Genomic DNA, 15189 nt, shown 5'->3' on the forward strand with positions numbered 1-15189 from the left:
GTCATATAGACATTTTTCATCCATTGTCATTTTAGCCTATAGAGAAGCAAATACATAAGACTGCTAGAGGTGTATGTACATGTCTTCGTCCTGATTCAAACCATGTGGCATTCGAGTTCGTAAATTCAGTATGTGACGGGACTCGCCTGGTCTTAATTTACGAATTCTGTCACTGCTTCTTTTATGTTGCTCAATCATTTCAATTGCATACATTTTTAGTTTTTTCCAGTCACTGTCATGGTTTGATTACATGTGTTTTGCTACAGCATTTCCACGATCTTTGTTTACAGTTGCCCTTTACATGTTCCAGAAACCTTTAGTTCAATTCACAAATAGTGCTGCCCACATATTTGAGGTTGCATGGGCACTGTATTACATAAACTACAAACTGCCTCTTGCATGTAATATGTCCTGTCCATTTTTGTGTTTGATGCCATTGAGATTTGTTGTTTGTTACGGGCAATTTGGCATACCTTGCATTTGTTAAATTTGGGGTAACACAGTTGTTAGCCAGCTGGTGGGTTTGTTCTTCTTCCGAAAGTGACTATGCATCAGAGTGTCTTTAAGATTTTTGTCTCTTCGAAAGGTTATGTTTGGATGGTTGCTCATTGATTTCGCTATTGTTGGGTCCAGTTGTAAGATATTCCAATTCTTCCTCAACATTATTTTGATTTCTTTTGCCTCTGCTGAGAAGGTAGTGATTAGGCGTGTCACCTCAGTTTGTTCTTTGGTCTTGTTATCTTTCTTTTTGTTGTTTAGCATGTCAATTCTGGGGTTATGTTTAATTTTGGTTATATCAGTCCTAATTACATTTTGTTTATAACCTTTCCTCTCAAATCTGCGGGTAGTTTCTTTAATGTGTTTTTCCAGTTCTTCCTCCTGGGAGCATATTCTTCAAATCCTTAGAAATTCACCATATGGAATACTGCTAATTAGTTATGGCTGCTGGAAGCTTTCCGAAATGTAATAATGTGTTAGTTGCAGCATTTTTTCTGTGTACAGTAGTTTGAATTTTGTTTTCCCTAGTATGTAATCGGTGTCCAAAAAAGGTTACTCATGAAGCACTTATGTCGTATGTAAATTTCAAATTTGCTCTAGTTGTGTTTAGTAAAATCCTCCTCCGTGCCATTCCAAATGATAAAGAGATCTTTGTATCACAGCCACATATTGATCTTCTCTGCATAGTGATCATTTTCTAGTGAGCATGCAACTTGTTGTTCCCACCAAACCACTATTAAAGATCGAATTTTCCTGCTCCATTCCCCACTTTTCTGTCTTTCTTGAATACATAGTTCTATACACTAATGTACACTTTTGGCAGTCCGCATAGAAAGACAGGAGGGGATCCTACGTGCCGCAGGTACTTACACTTCAAGGAAACATGTTCATCAAGAGCAGTACTTTACTGTGATAATGAATTGAAACTAAATGCCAACTTTCTGTATGATTTGTGAAAAATAATTTTCACATTTTTTTTTCAAACAATATTTCGAATCAAAGTACTTTACATGAATTGTTACACCAAATATTGGGGATTTTTTGCTTGAGATGACGAATTGAATGTGTGGTCTAGTCACGTCCAAAAAGCAAACAAAAATGAAGGACTATGGTCGGAAACACTATTAAAAGGACACGCTAGCCACTAGAACTCTATGGTCCTGTGGAAGGCAATCGCCGAAACGCGTAGACTGTCCCCTTGTTGCATTGGTGATTGAAAAATAAAACCTAATAAAAATATTGTCTCCCGAGTGCGGTCTGTGATTCCTAGAAAACTGAAGATGCGAGGAGATCGTGAAAAGCAAATATATTTATATATATATATATATATATATAGCTCAACATAGCTCCTCTGTTTCCATACAGATCAGCGACACACTCTCTCTCATTGCATCCCAGGAAGATGGCACAACATTTTCGGAATGCTCAAAAAGCCTTTATTTCTTGTTAATATTGCAGCACAACACAGGACGCCAACGTGTTTCGGCTAACACCTTTTACCGGCAACGAACACTCTCTATCTCTCTTTCTTCATAGGTAAATTCAATTTCAAATGTTAATTAAAAACATTGTTGAAATAATTGAATAAAACTTCCAATAAATTCCAATTAATAAAAAAATGTATGAACTAAATATAAAATCATAGTGCCAATCGCCACACAGCAGAATATTTTTCCCCGCAAAGCTCCAAATATTTAAGATGGCAAGCTCAAGCAAGATTTTCACATTCCCCAGCGCAATTTTCTAGTGCAAGCAGTCCCTGTTGGAGGTCTGCATCTCGTTCAATTTTGCTGCAGCTCAAGTAAGCTTTGTACTCGAGTGCTGAAAAATCGACTTGAATGGCGCGCTCTGTTGCGCAGGGTGCAGTTTGTGCAGATTTTCTTGTGCTGCCCACACTACCGACGCTAAATGACGCTGCAAGCAGCGCGACCTGCATGTTTTCTGCCCATGGTGTCAAATTCCAAAAGGTCCGTCCACCCTGAAGTGAAAATACATTTGTTTTAGATTATTTGTAGATAATGTTTATAAATTGCAACAATAAATTAATATATTTTATTATTATTAAACATTTAATCGTATAATTTATTGTGCTGTAACATTCTTTTTTTTAGTTCTATGGTAATTATTTTGAGTGAATTTACATGTTTATTTAGATTAATATATATATATATATATAAATCAAGAAATGTTATCATTTTTACTAATTTGCAAATTTAAATCCTGGTCTAGCAGGTGTCACTCGCACCTCTTTTGATGCAGTTGAGGAATGCAAGTTTGCACCTATTAGTAAATTTACACTCTGAAATGGTAAATTTAACAAAGTGTCAAGCTACTGCTAGGTGCAGTTGTAAGTTTACACATGACTAAATCTATACATGTAACTATACCTTCGTGAGTAAGCCCCTAAAGATTTGGGATTTTGAGTTACTGGACACCTAGTATAAATATTAACCCTTCATCAGCATCCATTGTTGTTGCAATGTTCTTCTTGTCATGTTATCTAGCTCCTGTATATGCTTCCTTCCATTGGGTCAGCTTTTTGCGTGTTTTTTGCCTCAAGGTGGACACTCACATGCATTATTTTTCCGCTATTTTGGCTGAACTTGTTAGGCCATATGGTAACTCTGCACATTGAGCCAGTCAAATTTCATTTTGTTGGCTAACACATGTATTCCTTCCTCATTGTCATCTGAAGGTGGCCCTGGCTTCTACAGAAACCTCTTTGGCCTCTTAGAAGGTTGGCTTAGCATGGTGGTAGGCTATCTTCATAGCCCCTACACCGACCAGCAGTGTCCGTGAACTCCAGGCACAGGAATTAATTAGTATTCTACAGGGTAAAATAAATACTCCTTAGAACGTCCTTTAATGATTTCCATTTGAACAAGGAGTTTGTTCTCATTGTTTTCTTCCAAGTCTTCATAGTCCTTCAGCTGATGAATCATTACTTAATTTGGATGTGGTTCTGGCCCAAACTTTCCACTGTAAGAGACCTTTTACTTGTTTCAGAGGGCTGTGTGAAGACTGCTAAGATGGCGTTCATGATGCCACGTGCACAATGTTTCATGTTAATAGCATCTCATGCATACAGAGCTCGTTTCTTGACGCTCTCCTCTTGAGTTATTTGTCATTTTCTTACATCTGTAGGGTATCTACAAGGGGGCTCCCTCAGATACCACTAAAGATGATGTTGCCTTTGTCCAGGATGACCTTTGGGTGTGTTGCTGAATCTTGGTTATTCCTTCTTTAGACCGTCCTATCGAACTGCGGATGATGCGGCCTTAGAGTGACGAAAGAACACCTTCATGAGTTTTCAGATACTTTGAGGATTTACTCTCCTCCTTCAGAGCTTCCACCCAGGGACCCTCTTGTATTTACAATCTCACAATTTCTAAGACCGGATTTTAAAGGTGTGTGGTGTTGGAAGCTTGTCTGTGCTGGGGTGGCTACCTTTCAGAATAGTGGTGGCAGTGGCTGTTTCAGAATATAAAGTTTTAACTTTTATTTGCAGTAAACAAGAGCAGTTTATGCCATGCTGCTGATACCTGTCTCCTCAACAAGAAGGCGAGCAATGTTTAAGAGTGTATGAAGGTCAAAATGATGCTTTTCTTCATGTTGCTATGTATTACCTCGCACTGGTTGCTGTGGAGAGGCTGTGGAGCGGGGATGATGCGTTTGTTGTGTTATCTTAATCTGAGCCACCTCCCTGGACACTGATCCTTTGCAGATACCCACAGGAAGGGCCCCCCTGCTGCTACCGCTGCTACTCTGGTTCCTGTGCAGTTGGTAACCTTTCCTCCCCTGTGCTCTAGGTGTGGGGGAGGGGAGCAGAGGAGGGTGGCGCTGAGGCCAGTTTGCACACAATGGAGCCGCCTCTGTTAATGTTTCTAATCTCTTTCCCTGTCATCCTGCAGAGAGAGGGGTGCATACATGCAGTGATGCTACCTGCTCATCCAACAGTGTTCTAGTTTTTAATGCTTCCTTGTCCACCATATGTTGTACGAATGCATTTCGGAGCCACCTTTTCATCCAGCAGTAGTAACTTTTCTGAGCTACCTGTTCGTCCAGCAGTGTAAAGTTTCTAATCCTTCCTTTCTTCTTGTGTTGTATGTACGCGCATGCACTGAAGCCACCTGCTCGTCCAGCAGTGTAATGTTTCTAATCCTTCCTTTCTTCTTGTGTTGTATGTACGCGCATGCACTGAAGCCACCTGTTCGTCCAGCAGTGTAAAGTTTCTAATCCTTCCTTTCTTCTTGTGTTGTATGTACGCGCGTGCACTGAAGCCACCTGTTCGTCCAGCAGTGTAATGTTTTTAATCCTTCCTTTCTTCTTGTGTTGTATGTACGCGCATGCACTGAAGCCACCTGTTTGTCCAGCAGTGTAATGTTTTTAATCCTTCCTTTCTTCTTGTGTTGTATGTACGCGCATGCACTGAAGCCACCTGTTCGTCCAGCAGTGTAATGTTTTTAATCCTTCCTTTCTTCTTGTGTTGTATGTACGCGCATGCACTGAAGCCACCTGTTCGTCCAGCAGTGTAATGTTTTTAATCCTTTCTTTCTTCTTGTGTTGTATGTACGCGCATGCACTGAAGCCACCTGTTCGTCCAGCAGTGTAAAGTTTCTAATCCTTCCTTTCTTCTTGTGTTGTATGTACGCGCGTGCACTGAAGCCACCTGTTCGTCCAGCAGTGTAAAGTTTCTAATCCTTCCTTTCTTCTTGTGTTGTATGTACGCGCATGCACTGAAGCCACCTGTTCATCCAGCAGTGTAAAGTTTCTAATCCTTCCTTTCTTCTTGTGTTGTATGTACGGGCATGCACTGAAGCCACCTGTTCGTCCAGCGGTGTAAAGTTTCTAATCCTTTCTTTCTTCTTGTGTTGTATGTACGCGCATGCACTGAAGCCACCTGTTCGTCCAGCAGTGTAAAGTTTCCAATCCTTCCTTTCTTCTTGTGTTGTATGTACGCGCATGCACTGAAGCCACCTGTTTGTCCAGCAGTGTAATGTTTTTAATCCTTCCTTTCTTCTTGTGTTGTATGTACGCGCATGCACTGAAGCCACCTGTTCGTCCAACAGTGTAAAGTTTCTAATCCTTCCTTTCTTCTTGTGTTGTATGTACGCGCATGCACTGAAGCCACCTGTTCATCCAGCGGTGTAAAGTTTCTAATCCTTCCTTTCTTCTTGTGTTGTATGTACGCGCATGCACTGAAGCCACCTGTTCGTCCAGCGGTGTAAAGTTTCTAATCCTTCCTTTCTTCTTGTGTTGTATGTACGCGCATGCACTGAAGCCACCTGTTCGTCCAGCAGTGTAAAGTTTCTAATCCTTCCTTTCTTCTTGTGTTGTATGTACGCGCATGCACTGAAGCCACCTGTTCATCCAGCAGTGTAAAGTTTCTAATCCTTCCTTTCTTCTTGTGTTGTATGTACGCGCATGCACTGAAGCCACCTGTTCGTCCAGCGGTGTAAAGTTTCTAATCCTTCCTTTCTTCTTGTGTTGTATGTACGCGCATGCACTGAAGCCACCTGTTCGTCCAGCAGTGTAAAGTTTCTAATCCTTCCTTTCTTCTTGTGTTGTATGTACGCGCATGCACTGAAGCCACCTGTTCATCCAGCAGTGTAAAGTTTCTAATCCTTCCTTTCTTCTTGTGTTGTATGTACGGGCATGCACTGAAGCCACCTGTTCGTCCAGCGGTGTAAAGTTTCTAATCCTTCCTTTCTTCTTGTGTTGTATGTACACGCATGCACTGAAGCCACCTGTTCGTCCAGCAGTGTCCTCCCTTCCCTCCATCTGTTGTACGTATGCTCATGCACTGAAGCCACCTGTTCGTCCAGCAGTGTCCTCCCTTCCCTCCATCTGTTGTACGTATGCTCATGCACTGAAGCCACCTGTTCGTCCAGCAGTGTCCTCCCTTCCCTCCATCTGTTGTGCGTATGCTCATGCACTGAAGCCTCCTCTCACCCAACTGTGTCAAAGATTCTCCTTGACTCATAAAATCCAGCTATGAGGAGCGAGCGCGCTACCTGGACTCCATCATCCAGCACCACCTGGAGCCGACCATGTTTGAGGACTATGCAGCGCAGGTCTTCTGCCCAGCACCCAGCAGCCACCTGCCCCCTGACTCTGGTAAGTCCGCAGCCCCCCTACCACCTATGGTTTGCTGCGTTCTGCTGAGGGTTGGGTTGTTCAAGGTCTCTGAAGTGTGTATGTGAGTGAGTGAGTAGTGACAGTGGGCTCGAGACCCCCTGAGATGTACCGCCCATTCCTTGAACAGGCCTCTGAGTAGCTCCCTGCGTGGATTCAGTGCACAAATGCTGTCAGTGGGTCACACTTTGCTGCATATTGGACATGGGTGAAGAAACACTACAGGGGTCAGTAATCACTTCGATTCAGAAGCCTGCAGGTGCCACGGCTGACCTGTGCACGGCTTCAGGAGACCAGTGGCCCTTCCATAGGTACTCTCGAGTCAGGGGCCCCTGCTCTACTCAACCCCTGTACAACACATCTCCCGAGTGTTTTCACTAAATCAGGGTTGCGAAGTCAATGCAGCGTAAAACTACAGCTACAATCGCAAAACTGCTGCAGCCGGTATCACGGTAGGGCACTCAAGCCAGCTGGAAGCCACTACCACCATCGACTCCTCCAAAGGGTGATGTGTTTGGTACCAGGCAGAACGAAGGACTCGCTACAGGGAGGCAGGGGCGCTCACTTCCTTCCTCCGACACAAGATGCATCCGACTCCGTCCCCGCCCTCCATCACTTACCCCTACCTGAGTACCCAGCTCAGGCTCTTTCTGACCCACCTGCCTGGTGATGTGTCTAGGGGTTCGCTCCAGATTGCCAGTGCAAGGAGGTTCTTTGGGGGTCTGGGGCACTCATGGGTTACTCTTCAGGGCCTGGGACCAGTGGTGCTCCAGGGTCTCAGGCAATATTGTACTCAATCCATTTGTACGCCTGACCCTTCAGAAGCGGCGAGTCGAGAGGTCAAGGCTTGATTTAGGACGTGGGGAGAGTGTAATGTTGCATGAGAAGTATATCTGAAAATAATAGGTATTTGAGGGCCCTATGTATGAAGGGACTCATTTGCGAATCTCAAATAGCGATTTTTAAGAAATCGCTATATGAGATTGGCAAATTGGTATGTATGTAGAAAATCGCATTTTTTTTGCGATTTCTTAAAATTCCTTAATTGCGATTAGCAAATTGCGAATCGCAATTAAGGAATAATTTCCCATTCATTACAATGGGCCAGGAGGCCCATTGAAATCAATGGGAAGCTATTCTCAATTTCCGATTCGCAATTTGAGAATCGCAAATTGAGAATAATTTCAAGGGTGTCCAAAGGACACCCTGTTGCACCCCTGAAATGAGCATGGGTGCACATGTGATGCACATACATGCCCTAAGGACATGTATGTGCTTCACATGGCACTTTGAAAAAAGCAAAAAAGTGCATTTTTCAAGGAATTCGCAAATTACCACCAACTTCAAGTTGGTGGTAATTTGCGATTCCTTAAGGACAATTTGCAAATTTTTTTTGCTTAATACATTGCAACTAAGGAATAGCAAAATTTGCGATTCCTTAAATGGAATCGCAAATTTTGCAATTCCTTATTTTGCACCCAAATTCTTTCATACATACCATTTAGCAAAAATGAGTTTGCAAACGCCGAAATTCTGCGAATTTCTGCGTTTGCGAACCCATTTGAGCTTCATACATATGGCCCCTACTTTCTTGTATGTAACCAGGACAAATACAGATAAAGACATACATAAAACAGAATGTCCTAGCAGCTTCTAACTGTAACCTAGGACCGCAAGAACCATGGTATTCTGGGGGTGAAGAATTGAGGTGCTCAAGTGACACTCTGCTCGCAGCACGGTCTGATATGCCTACAGCGTGCTGCAGTTTCTCTGAGCCCTGGTTGTAAAACCAAACAACTCTGCAGACGAGCCTGTGTGGCGGAGTTATCCAGAACTTCCCAAATTAGTGAAGCCTTAAACTCTGCAACCCAAACAAGAACAGAAGTCAAATCAAAGTTCAAAAGTGTAAGAGTTTCAAAGCAAAGTCCCTAAAGTTCAGTTGTTGAGAACACCACGAATCGAGCAGCCAGTAACCCCATGAACCACAATTCAGCAGTAGACCCCATAGGTGGCTCAACTGCAGACAGATCAGTGCAGTGGGACTGGGTGCTAGAAATGGGCTCACCCCTTGGAGCACCAGAACACAGAGGCCTGTATCAGAGAACTGGTCCATCACAGTCCAGGGTTTTGTTTTGTTAGCTGAGGCACACACTGGATTAGGGGGCATGCAACCTTGACCAATAGAGAATTGGAGCTGAGAGTTAAGGTCAACAGTCCTCTGCACCTGTACATGCTGCGTCTAGATCTGCAAGAGGTAGAGCACCTATTAAACATAGTTCACAGAACGACTTACTGCAGCCAGTATGACACCGCTCCAATGTCAAGAGTCTATACCAGGCCAAAGAGGGGAGACAAGACCTCTCTGGTATTAGGATGGGATACTGGGTGGACTGGGAAAGATGCAGACTTCGCAGACTTGCGGATGCTATATGCATCTCTCGAGGGGCATAAATGCCTGGTGTTTGATGCGCTGAAGGGCTGTGCCTTAGCTTGCAGGTTCCTCCTGGCTTCTCCATGAAGTCTTCATTCCACCGGCGCAGGGTTTTGGCTTCATGGTCAGGAGGAAAAGTCTTCACTTGCACCCAGCTAACCAGTTTGCCCTTCTCCACATCATAGTAGCCAGGCTCTTTCATCCTGATTCTGATAATACACACTGCTCCCATCTCACTGATGAGATCTGCATCTCCCGTCTCTGATAATACACACTGCTCCCATCGCACTGATGAGATCTGCATCTCCCGTCTCTGATAATACACACTGCTTCTGTCTCACTGATGAGACCTGCATCTCCCGTCTCAGATAATACACACTGCTCCCATCTCACTGATGAGACCTGCATCTCCCGTCTCTGATAATACACACTGCTCCCGTCTCACTGATGAGACCTGCATCTCCAGTCTCTGATAATACACACTGCTCCCGTCTCACTGATGAGACCTGCATCTCCAGTCTCTGATAATACACACTGCTCCCGTCTCACTGATGAGACCTGCATCTCCCGCCTCTGATAATACACACTGCTCCCACCTCACTGATGAGACCTGCATCTCCTGTCTCTGATAATACACACTGCTCCCACCTCACTGATGAGACCTGCATCTCCCGTCTCTGATAATACACACTGCTCCCATCTCACTGATGAGATCTGCATCTCCCGTCTCTGATAATACACACTGCTCCCATCGCACTGATGAGATCTGCATCTCCCGTCTCTGATAATACACACTGCTTCCGTCTCACTGATGAGACCTGCATCTCCCGCCTCTGATAATACACACTGCTCCCCTCTCACTGATGAGACCTGCATCTCCAGTCTCTGATAATACACACTGCTCCCACCTCACTGATGAGACCTGCATCTCCCGCCTCTGATAATACACACTGCTCCCACCTCACTGATGAGACCTGCAACTCCTGTCTCTGATAATACACACTGCTCCCGTCTCACTGATGAGACCTGCATCTCCCGTCTCTGATAATACACACTGCTCCCCTCTCACTGATGAGACCTGCATCTCCAGTCTCTGATAATACACACTGCTCCCACCTCACTGATGAGACCTGCGTCTCCCGCCTCTGATAATACACACTGCTCCCACCTCACTGATGAGACCTGCATCTCCTGTCTCTGATAATACACACTGCTCCCGTCTCACTGATGAGACCTGCATCTCCCCCCTCTGATAATACACACTGCTCCCACCTCGCTGATGAGACCTGCATCTCCCGTCTCTGATAATACACACTGCTTCTGTCTCCCTGATGAGACCTGCATCTCCCGTCTCTGATAGTACACACTGCTCCCACCTCACTGATGAGACCTGCATCTCCTGTCTCTGATAATACACACTGCTCCCGTCTCACTGATGAGACCTGCATCTCCCGTCTCTGATAATACACACTGCTTCTGTCTCACTGATGAGACCTGCATCTCCCGTCTCTGATAATACACACTGCTCCCGTCTCACTGATGAAACCTGCATCTCCCGTCTCTGATAATAGACGCTGCTTCCGTCTCACTGATGAGACCTGCATCTCCCGTCTCTGATAATACACACTGCTCCCACCTCACTGATGAGACCTGCATCTCCCGCCTCTGATAATACACACTGCTCCCACCTCACTGATGAGACCTGCATCTCCCGCCTCTGATAATACACACTGCTCCCATCTCACTGATGAGACCTGCATCTCCTGCCTCTGATAATACACACTGCTCCCGTCTCACTGATGAGACCTTCATCTCCCGCCTCTGATAATACACACTGCTCCCACCTCACTGATGAGACCTGCAACTCCTGTCTCTGATAATACACACTGCTCCCGTCTCACTGATGAGACCTGCATCTCCCGTCTCTGATAATACACACTGCTCCCGTCTCACTGATGAGACCTGCATCTCCCGTCTCTGATAATACACACTGCTTCTGTCTCCCTGATGAGACCTGCATCTCCCGTCTCTGATAATACACACTGCTTCTGTCTCACTGATGAGACCTGCATCTCCCGTCTCTGATAATACACACTGCTCCCGTCTCACTGATGAAACCTGCATCTCCTGTCTCTGATTATACACACTGCTCCCGTCTCACTGATGAGACCTGCATCTCCCCCCTCTGATAATACACACTGCTCCCGTCTCACTGATGAGACCTGCATCTCCCGCCTCTGATAATACACACTGCTCCCACCTCACTGATGAGACCTGCATCTCCAGTCTCTGATAATACACACTGCTTCTGTCTCACTGATGAGACCTGCATCTCCCGTCTCTGATAATACACACTGCTCCCGTCTCACTGATGAAACCTGCATCTCCCGTCTCTGATAATAGACGCTGCTTCCGTCTCACTGATGAGACCTGCATCTCCCGTCTCTGATAATACACACTGCTCCCACCTCACTGATGAGACCTGCATCTCCCGCCTCTGATAATACACACTGCTCCCACCTCACTGATGAGACCTGCATCTCCCGTCTCTGATAATACACACTGCTCCCCTCTCACTGATGAGACCTTCATCTCCCGCCTCTGATAATACACACTGCTCCCACCTCACTGATGAGACCTGCATCTCCCGTCTCTGATAATACACACTGCTCCCGTCTCACTGATGAGGCCTGCATCTCCCGTCTCTGATAATAGACACTGCTCCCGTCTCACTGATGAGACCTGCATCTCCCGTCTCTGATAATACACACTGCTTCTGTCTCACTGATGAGACCTGCATCTCCCGTCTCTGATAATACACACTGCTCCCGTCTCACTGATGAAACCTGCATCTCCCGTCTCTGATAATAGACGCTGCTTCCGTCTCACTGATGAGACCTGCATCTCCCGTCTCTGATAATACACACTGCTCCCACCTCACTGATGAGACCTGCATCTCCCGCCTCTGATAATACACAGTGCTCCAACCTCACTGATGAGACCTGCATCTCCCGTCTCTGATAATACACACTGCTCCCCTCTCACTGATGAGACCTGCATCTCCAGTCTCTGATAATACACACTGCTCCCATCTCACTGATGAGACCTGCATCTCCTGTCTCTGATAATACACACTGCTCCCATCTCACTGATGAGACCTGCATCTCCTGTCTCTGATTATACACACTGCTCCCGTCTCACTGATGAGACCTGCATCTCCCCCCTCTGATAATACACACTGCTCCCGTCTCACTGATGAGACCTGCATCTCCCGTCTCTGATAATAGACACTGCTCCCGTCTCACTGATGAGACCTGCATCTCCCGTCTCTGATAATACACACTGCTTCTGTCTCACTGATGAGACCTGCATCTCCCGTCTCTGATAATACACACTGCTCCCGTCTCACTGATGAAACCTGCATCTCCCGTCTCTGATAATACACACTGCTCCCGTCTCACTGATGAGACCTGCATCTCCCTTCTCTGATAATACACACTGCTCCCACCTCACTGATGAGACCTGCATCTCCTGTCTCTGATAATACACACTGCTCCCACCTCACTGATGAGACCTGCATCTCCTGTCTCTGATAATACACACTGCTCCTGTCTCACTGATGAGACCTGCATCTCCTGTCTCTGATAATACACACTGCTCCCACCTCACTGATGAGATCTGCATCTCCCGTCTCTGATAATACACACTGCTCCCATCTCACTGATGAGATCTGCATCTCCCGTCTCTGATAATACACACTGCTCCCATCTCACTGATGAGATCTGCATCTCCCGTCTCTGATAATACACACTGCTTCTGTCTCACTGATGAGACCTGCATCTCCCGTCTCTGATAATACACACTGCTTCTGTCTCACTGATGAGACCTGCAACTCCCGTCTCTGATAATACACACTGCTCCCATCTCACTGATGAGACCTGCATCTCTTGTCTCTGATAATACACACTGCTTCTGTCTCAGTGATGAGACCTGCATCTCCTGTCTCTGATAATACACACTGCTCCCATCTCACTGATGAGATCTGCATCTCCAGTCTCTGATAATACACACTGCTCCCATCTCACTGATGAGACCTGCATCTCCCGTCTCTGATAATACACACTGCTTCCATCTCACTGATGAGACCTGCATCTCCCGTCTCTGATAATACACACTGCTTCCATCTCACTGATGAGACCTGCATCTCCCGTCTCTGATAATACACACTGCTCCCGTCTCACTGATGAGACCTGCATTTCTCGTCTCTGATAATACACACTGCTTCTGTCTCCCTGATGAGACCTGCATCTCCCGTATCTGATAATACACACTGCTCCCATCTCACTGATGAGACAAGCATCTCCTGTCTCTGATAATACACACTGCTCCCATCTCACTGATGAGATCTGCATCTCCCGTCTCTGATAATACACACTGCTTCTGTCTCCCTGATGAGACCTGCATCTCCCGTCTCTGATAATACACACTGCTTCTGTCTCACTGATGAGACCTGCATCTCCCCCCTCTGATAATACACACTGCTCCCGTCTCACTGATGAGACCTGCATCTCCCGTCTCTGATAATACACACTGCTCCCATCTCACTGATGAGACCTGCATCTCCTGTCTCTGATAATACACACTGCTCCCGTCTCACTGATGAGATCTGCATCTCCCGTCTCTGATAATACACACTGCTTCTGTCTCCCTGATGAGACCTGCATCTCCCGTCTCTGATAATACACACTGCTCCCATCTCACTGATGAGACAAGCATCTCCTGTCTCTGATAATACACACTGCTTCTGTCTCCCTGATGAGACCTGCATCTCCCGTCTCTGATAATACACACTGCTCCCATCTCACTGATGAGACCTGCATCTCCCGTCTCTGATAATACACACTGCTCCCCTCTCACTGATGAGACCTGCATCTCCAGTCTCTGATAATACACACTGCTCCCATCTCACTGATGAGACTTGCATCTCCCGCCTCAGATAATACACACTGCTCCCACCTCACTGATGAGACCTGCATCTCCTGTGTCTGATAATACACACTGCTCCCATCTCACTGATGAGATCTGCATCTCCCGTCTCTGATAATACACACTGCTTCTGTCTCACTGATGAAACCTGCATCTCCCGCCTCTGATAATACACACTGCTTCTGTCTCCCTGATGAGACCTGCATCTCCTGTCTCTGATAATACACACTGCTCCCATCTCACTGATGAGACCTGCATCTCCTGTCTCTGATAATACACACTGCTCCCATCTCACTGATGAGACAAGCATCTCCTGTCTCTGATAATACACACTGCTTCTGTCTCCCTGATGAGACCTGCATCTCCCGTCTCTGATAATACACACTGCTTCTGTCTCACTGATGAGACCTGCATCTCCCGTCTCTGATAATACACACTGCTTCTGTCTCACTGATGAGACCTGCATCTCCCGTCTCAGATAATACACACTGCTCCCATCTCACTGATGAGACCTGCATCTCCCGTCTCTGATAATACACACTGCTCCCATCTCACTGATGAGACCTGCATCTCCCGTCTCTGATAATACACACTGCTCCCGTCTCACTGATGAGACCTGCATCTCCAGTCTCTGATAATACACACTGCTCCCGTCTCACTGATGAGACCTGCATCTCCCGCCTCTGATAATACACACTGCTCCCACCTCGCTGATGAGACCTGCATCTCCTGTCTCTGATAATACACACTGCTCCCACCTCACTGATGAGACCTGCATCTCCTGTCTCTGATAATACACACTGCTCCCACCTCACTGATGAGACCTGCATCTCCTGTCTCTGATAATACACACTGCTCCCATCTCACTGATGAGATCTGCATCTCCCGTCTCTGATAATACACACTGCTCCCATCGCACTGATGAGATCTGCATCTCCCGTCTCTGATAATACACACTGCTTCCGTCTCACTGATGAGACCTGCATCTCCCGCCTCTGATAATACACACTGCTCCCCTCTCACTGATGAGACCTGCATCTCCAGTCTCTGATAATACACACTGCTCCCACCTCACTGATGAGACCTGCATCTCCCGCCTCTGATAATACACACTGCTCCCACCTCACTGATGAGACCTG

At 46.0% G+C, this 15189-nt stretch overlaps 1 protein-coding gene across 9 annotated transcripts in view; it reads left to right on the forward strand.

Moving 5' to 3' along the window:
* The window catches only part of RALGAPA1 (Ral GTPase activating protein catalytic subunit alpha 1), a 775068-nt gene that overhangs the window by 685376 nt on the left and 74503 nt on the right, over positions 1-15189 (forward strand). For all 9 annotated transcript variants that reach the window (XM_086936929.1, XM_086936922.1, XM_086936927.1 and 6 more), the window contains one exon: positions 6491-6615. In XM_086936929.1, coding sequence (XP_086793055.1) covers positions 6491-6615 — 125 coding nt within the window. The remainder of the gene's footprint in view (positions 1-6490; positions 6616-15189) is intronic.

The sequence above is a fragment of the Lissotriton vulgaris genome, chromosome 9 (assembly GCF_964263255.1).
Source record: "Lissotriton vulgaris chromosome 9, aLisVul1.2, whole genome shotgun sequence".
Lineage (NCBI taxonomy): Eukaryota > Metazoa > Chordata > Amphibia > Caudata > Salamandridae > Lissotriton > Lissotriton vulgaris.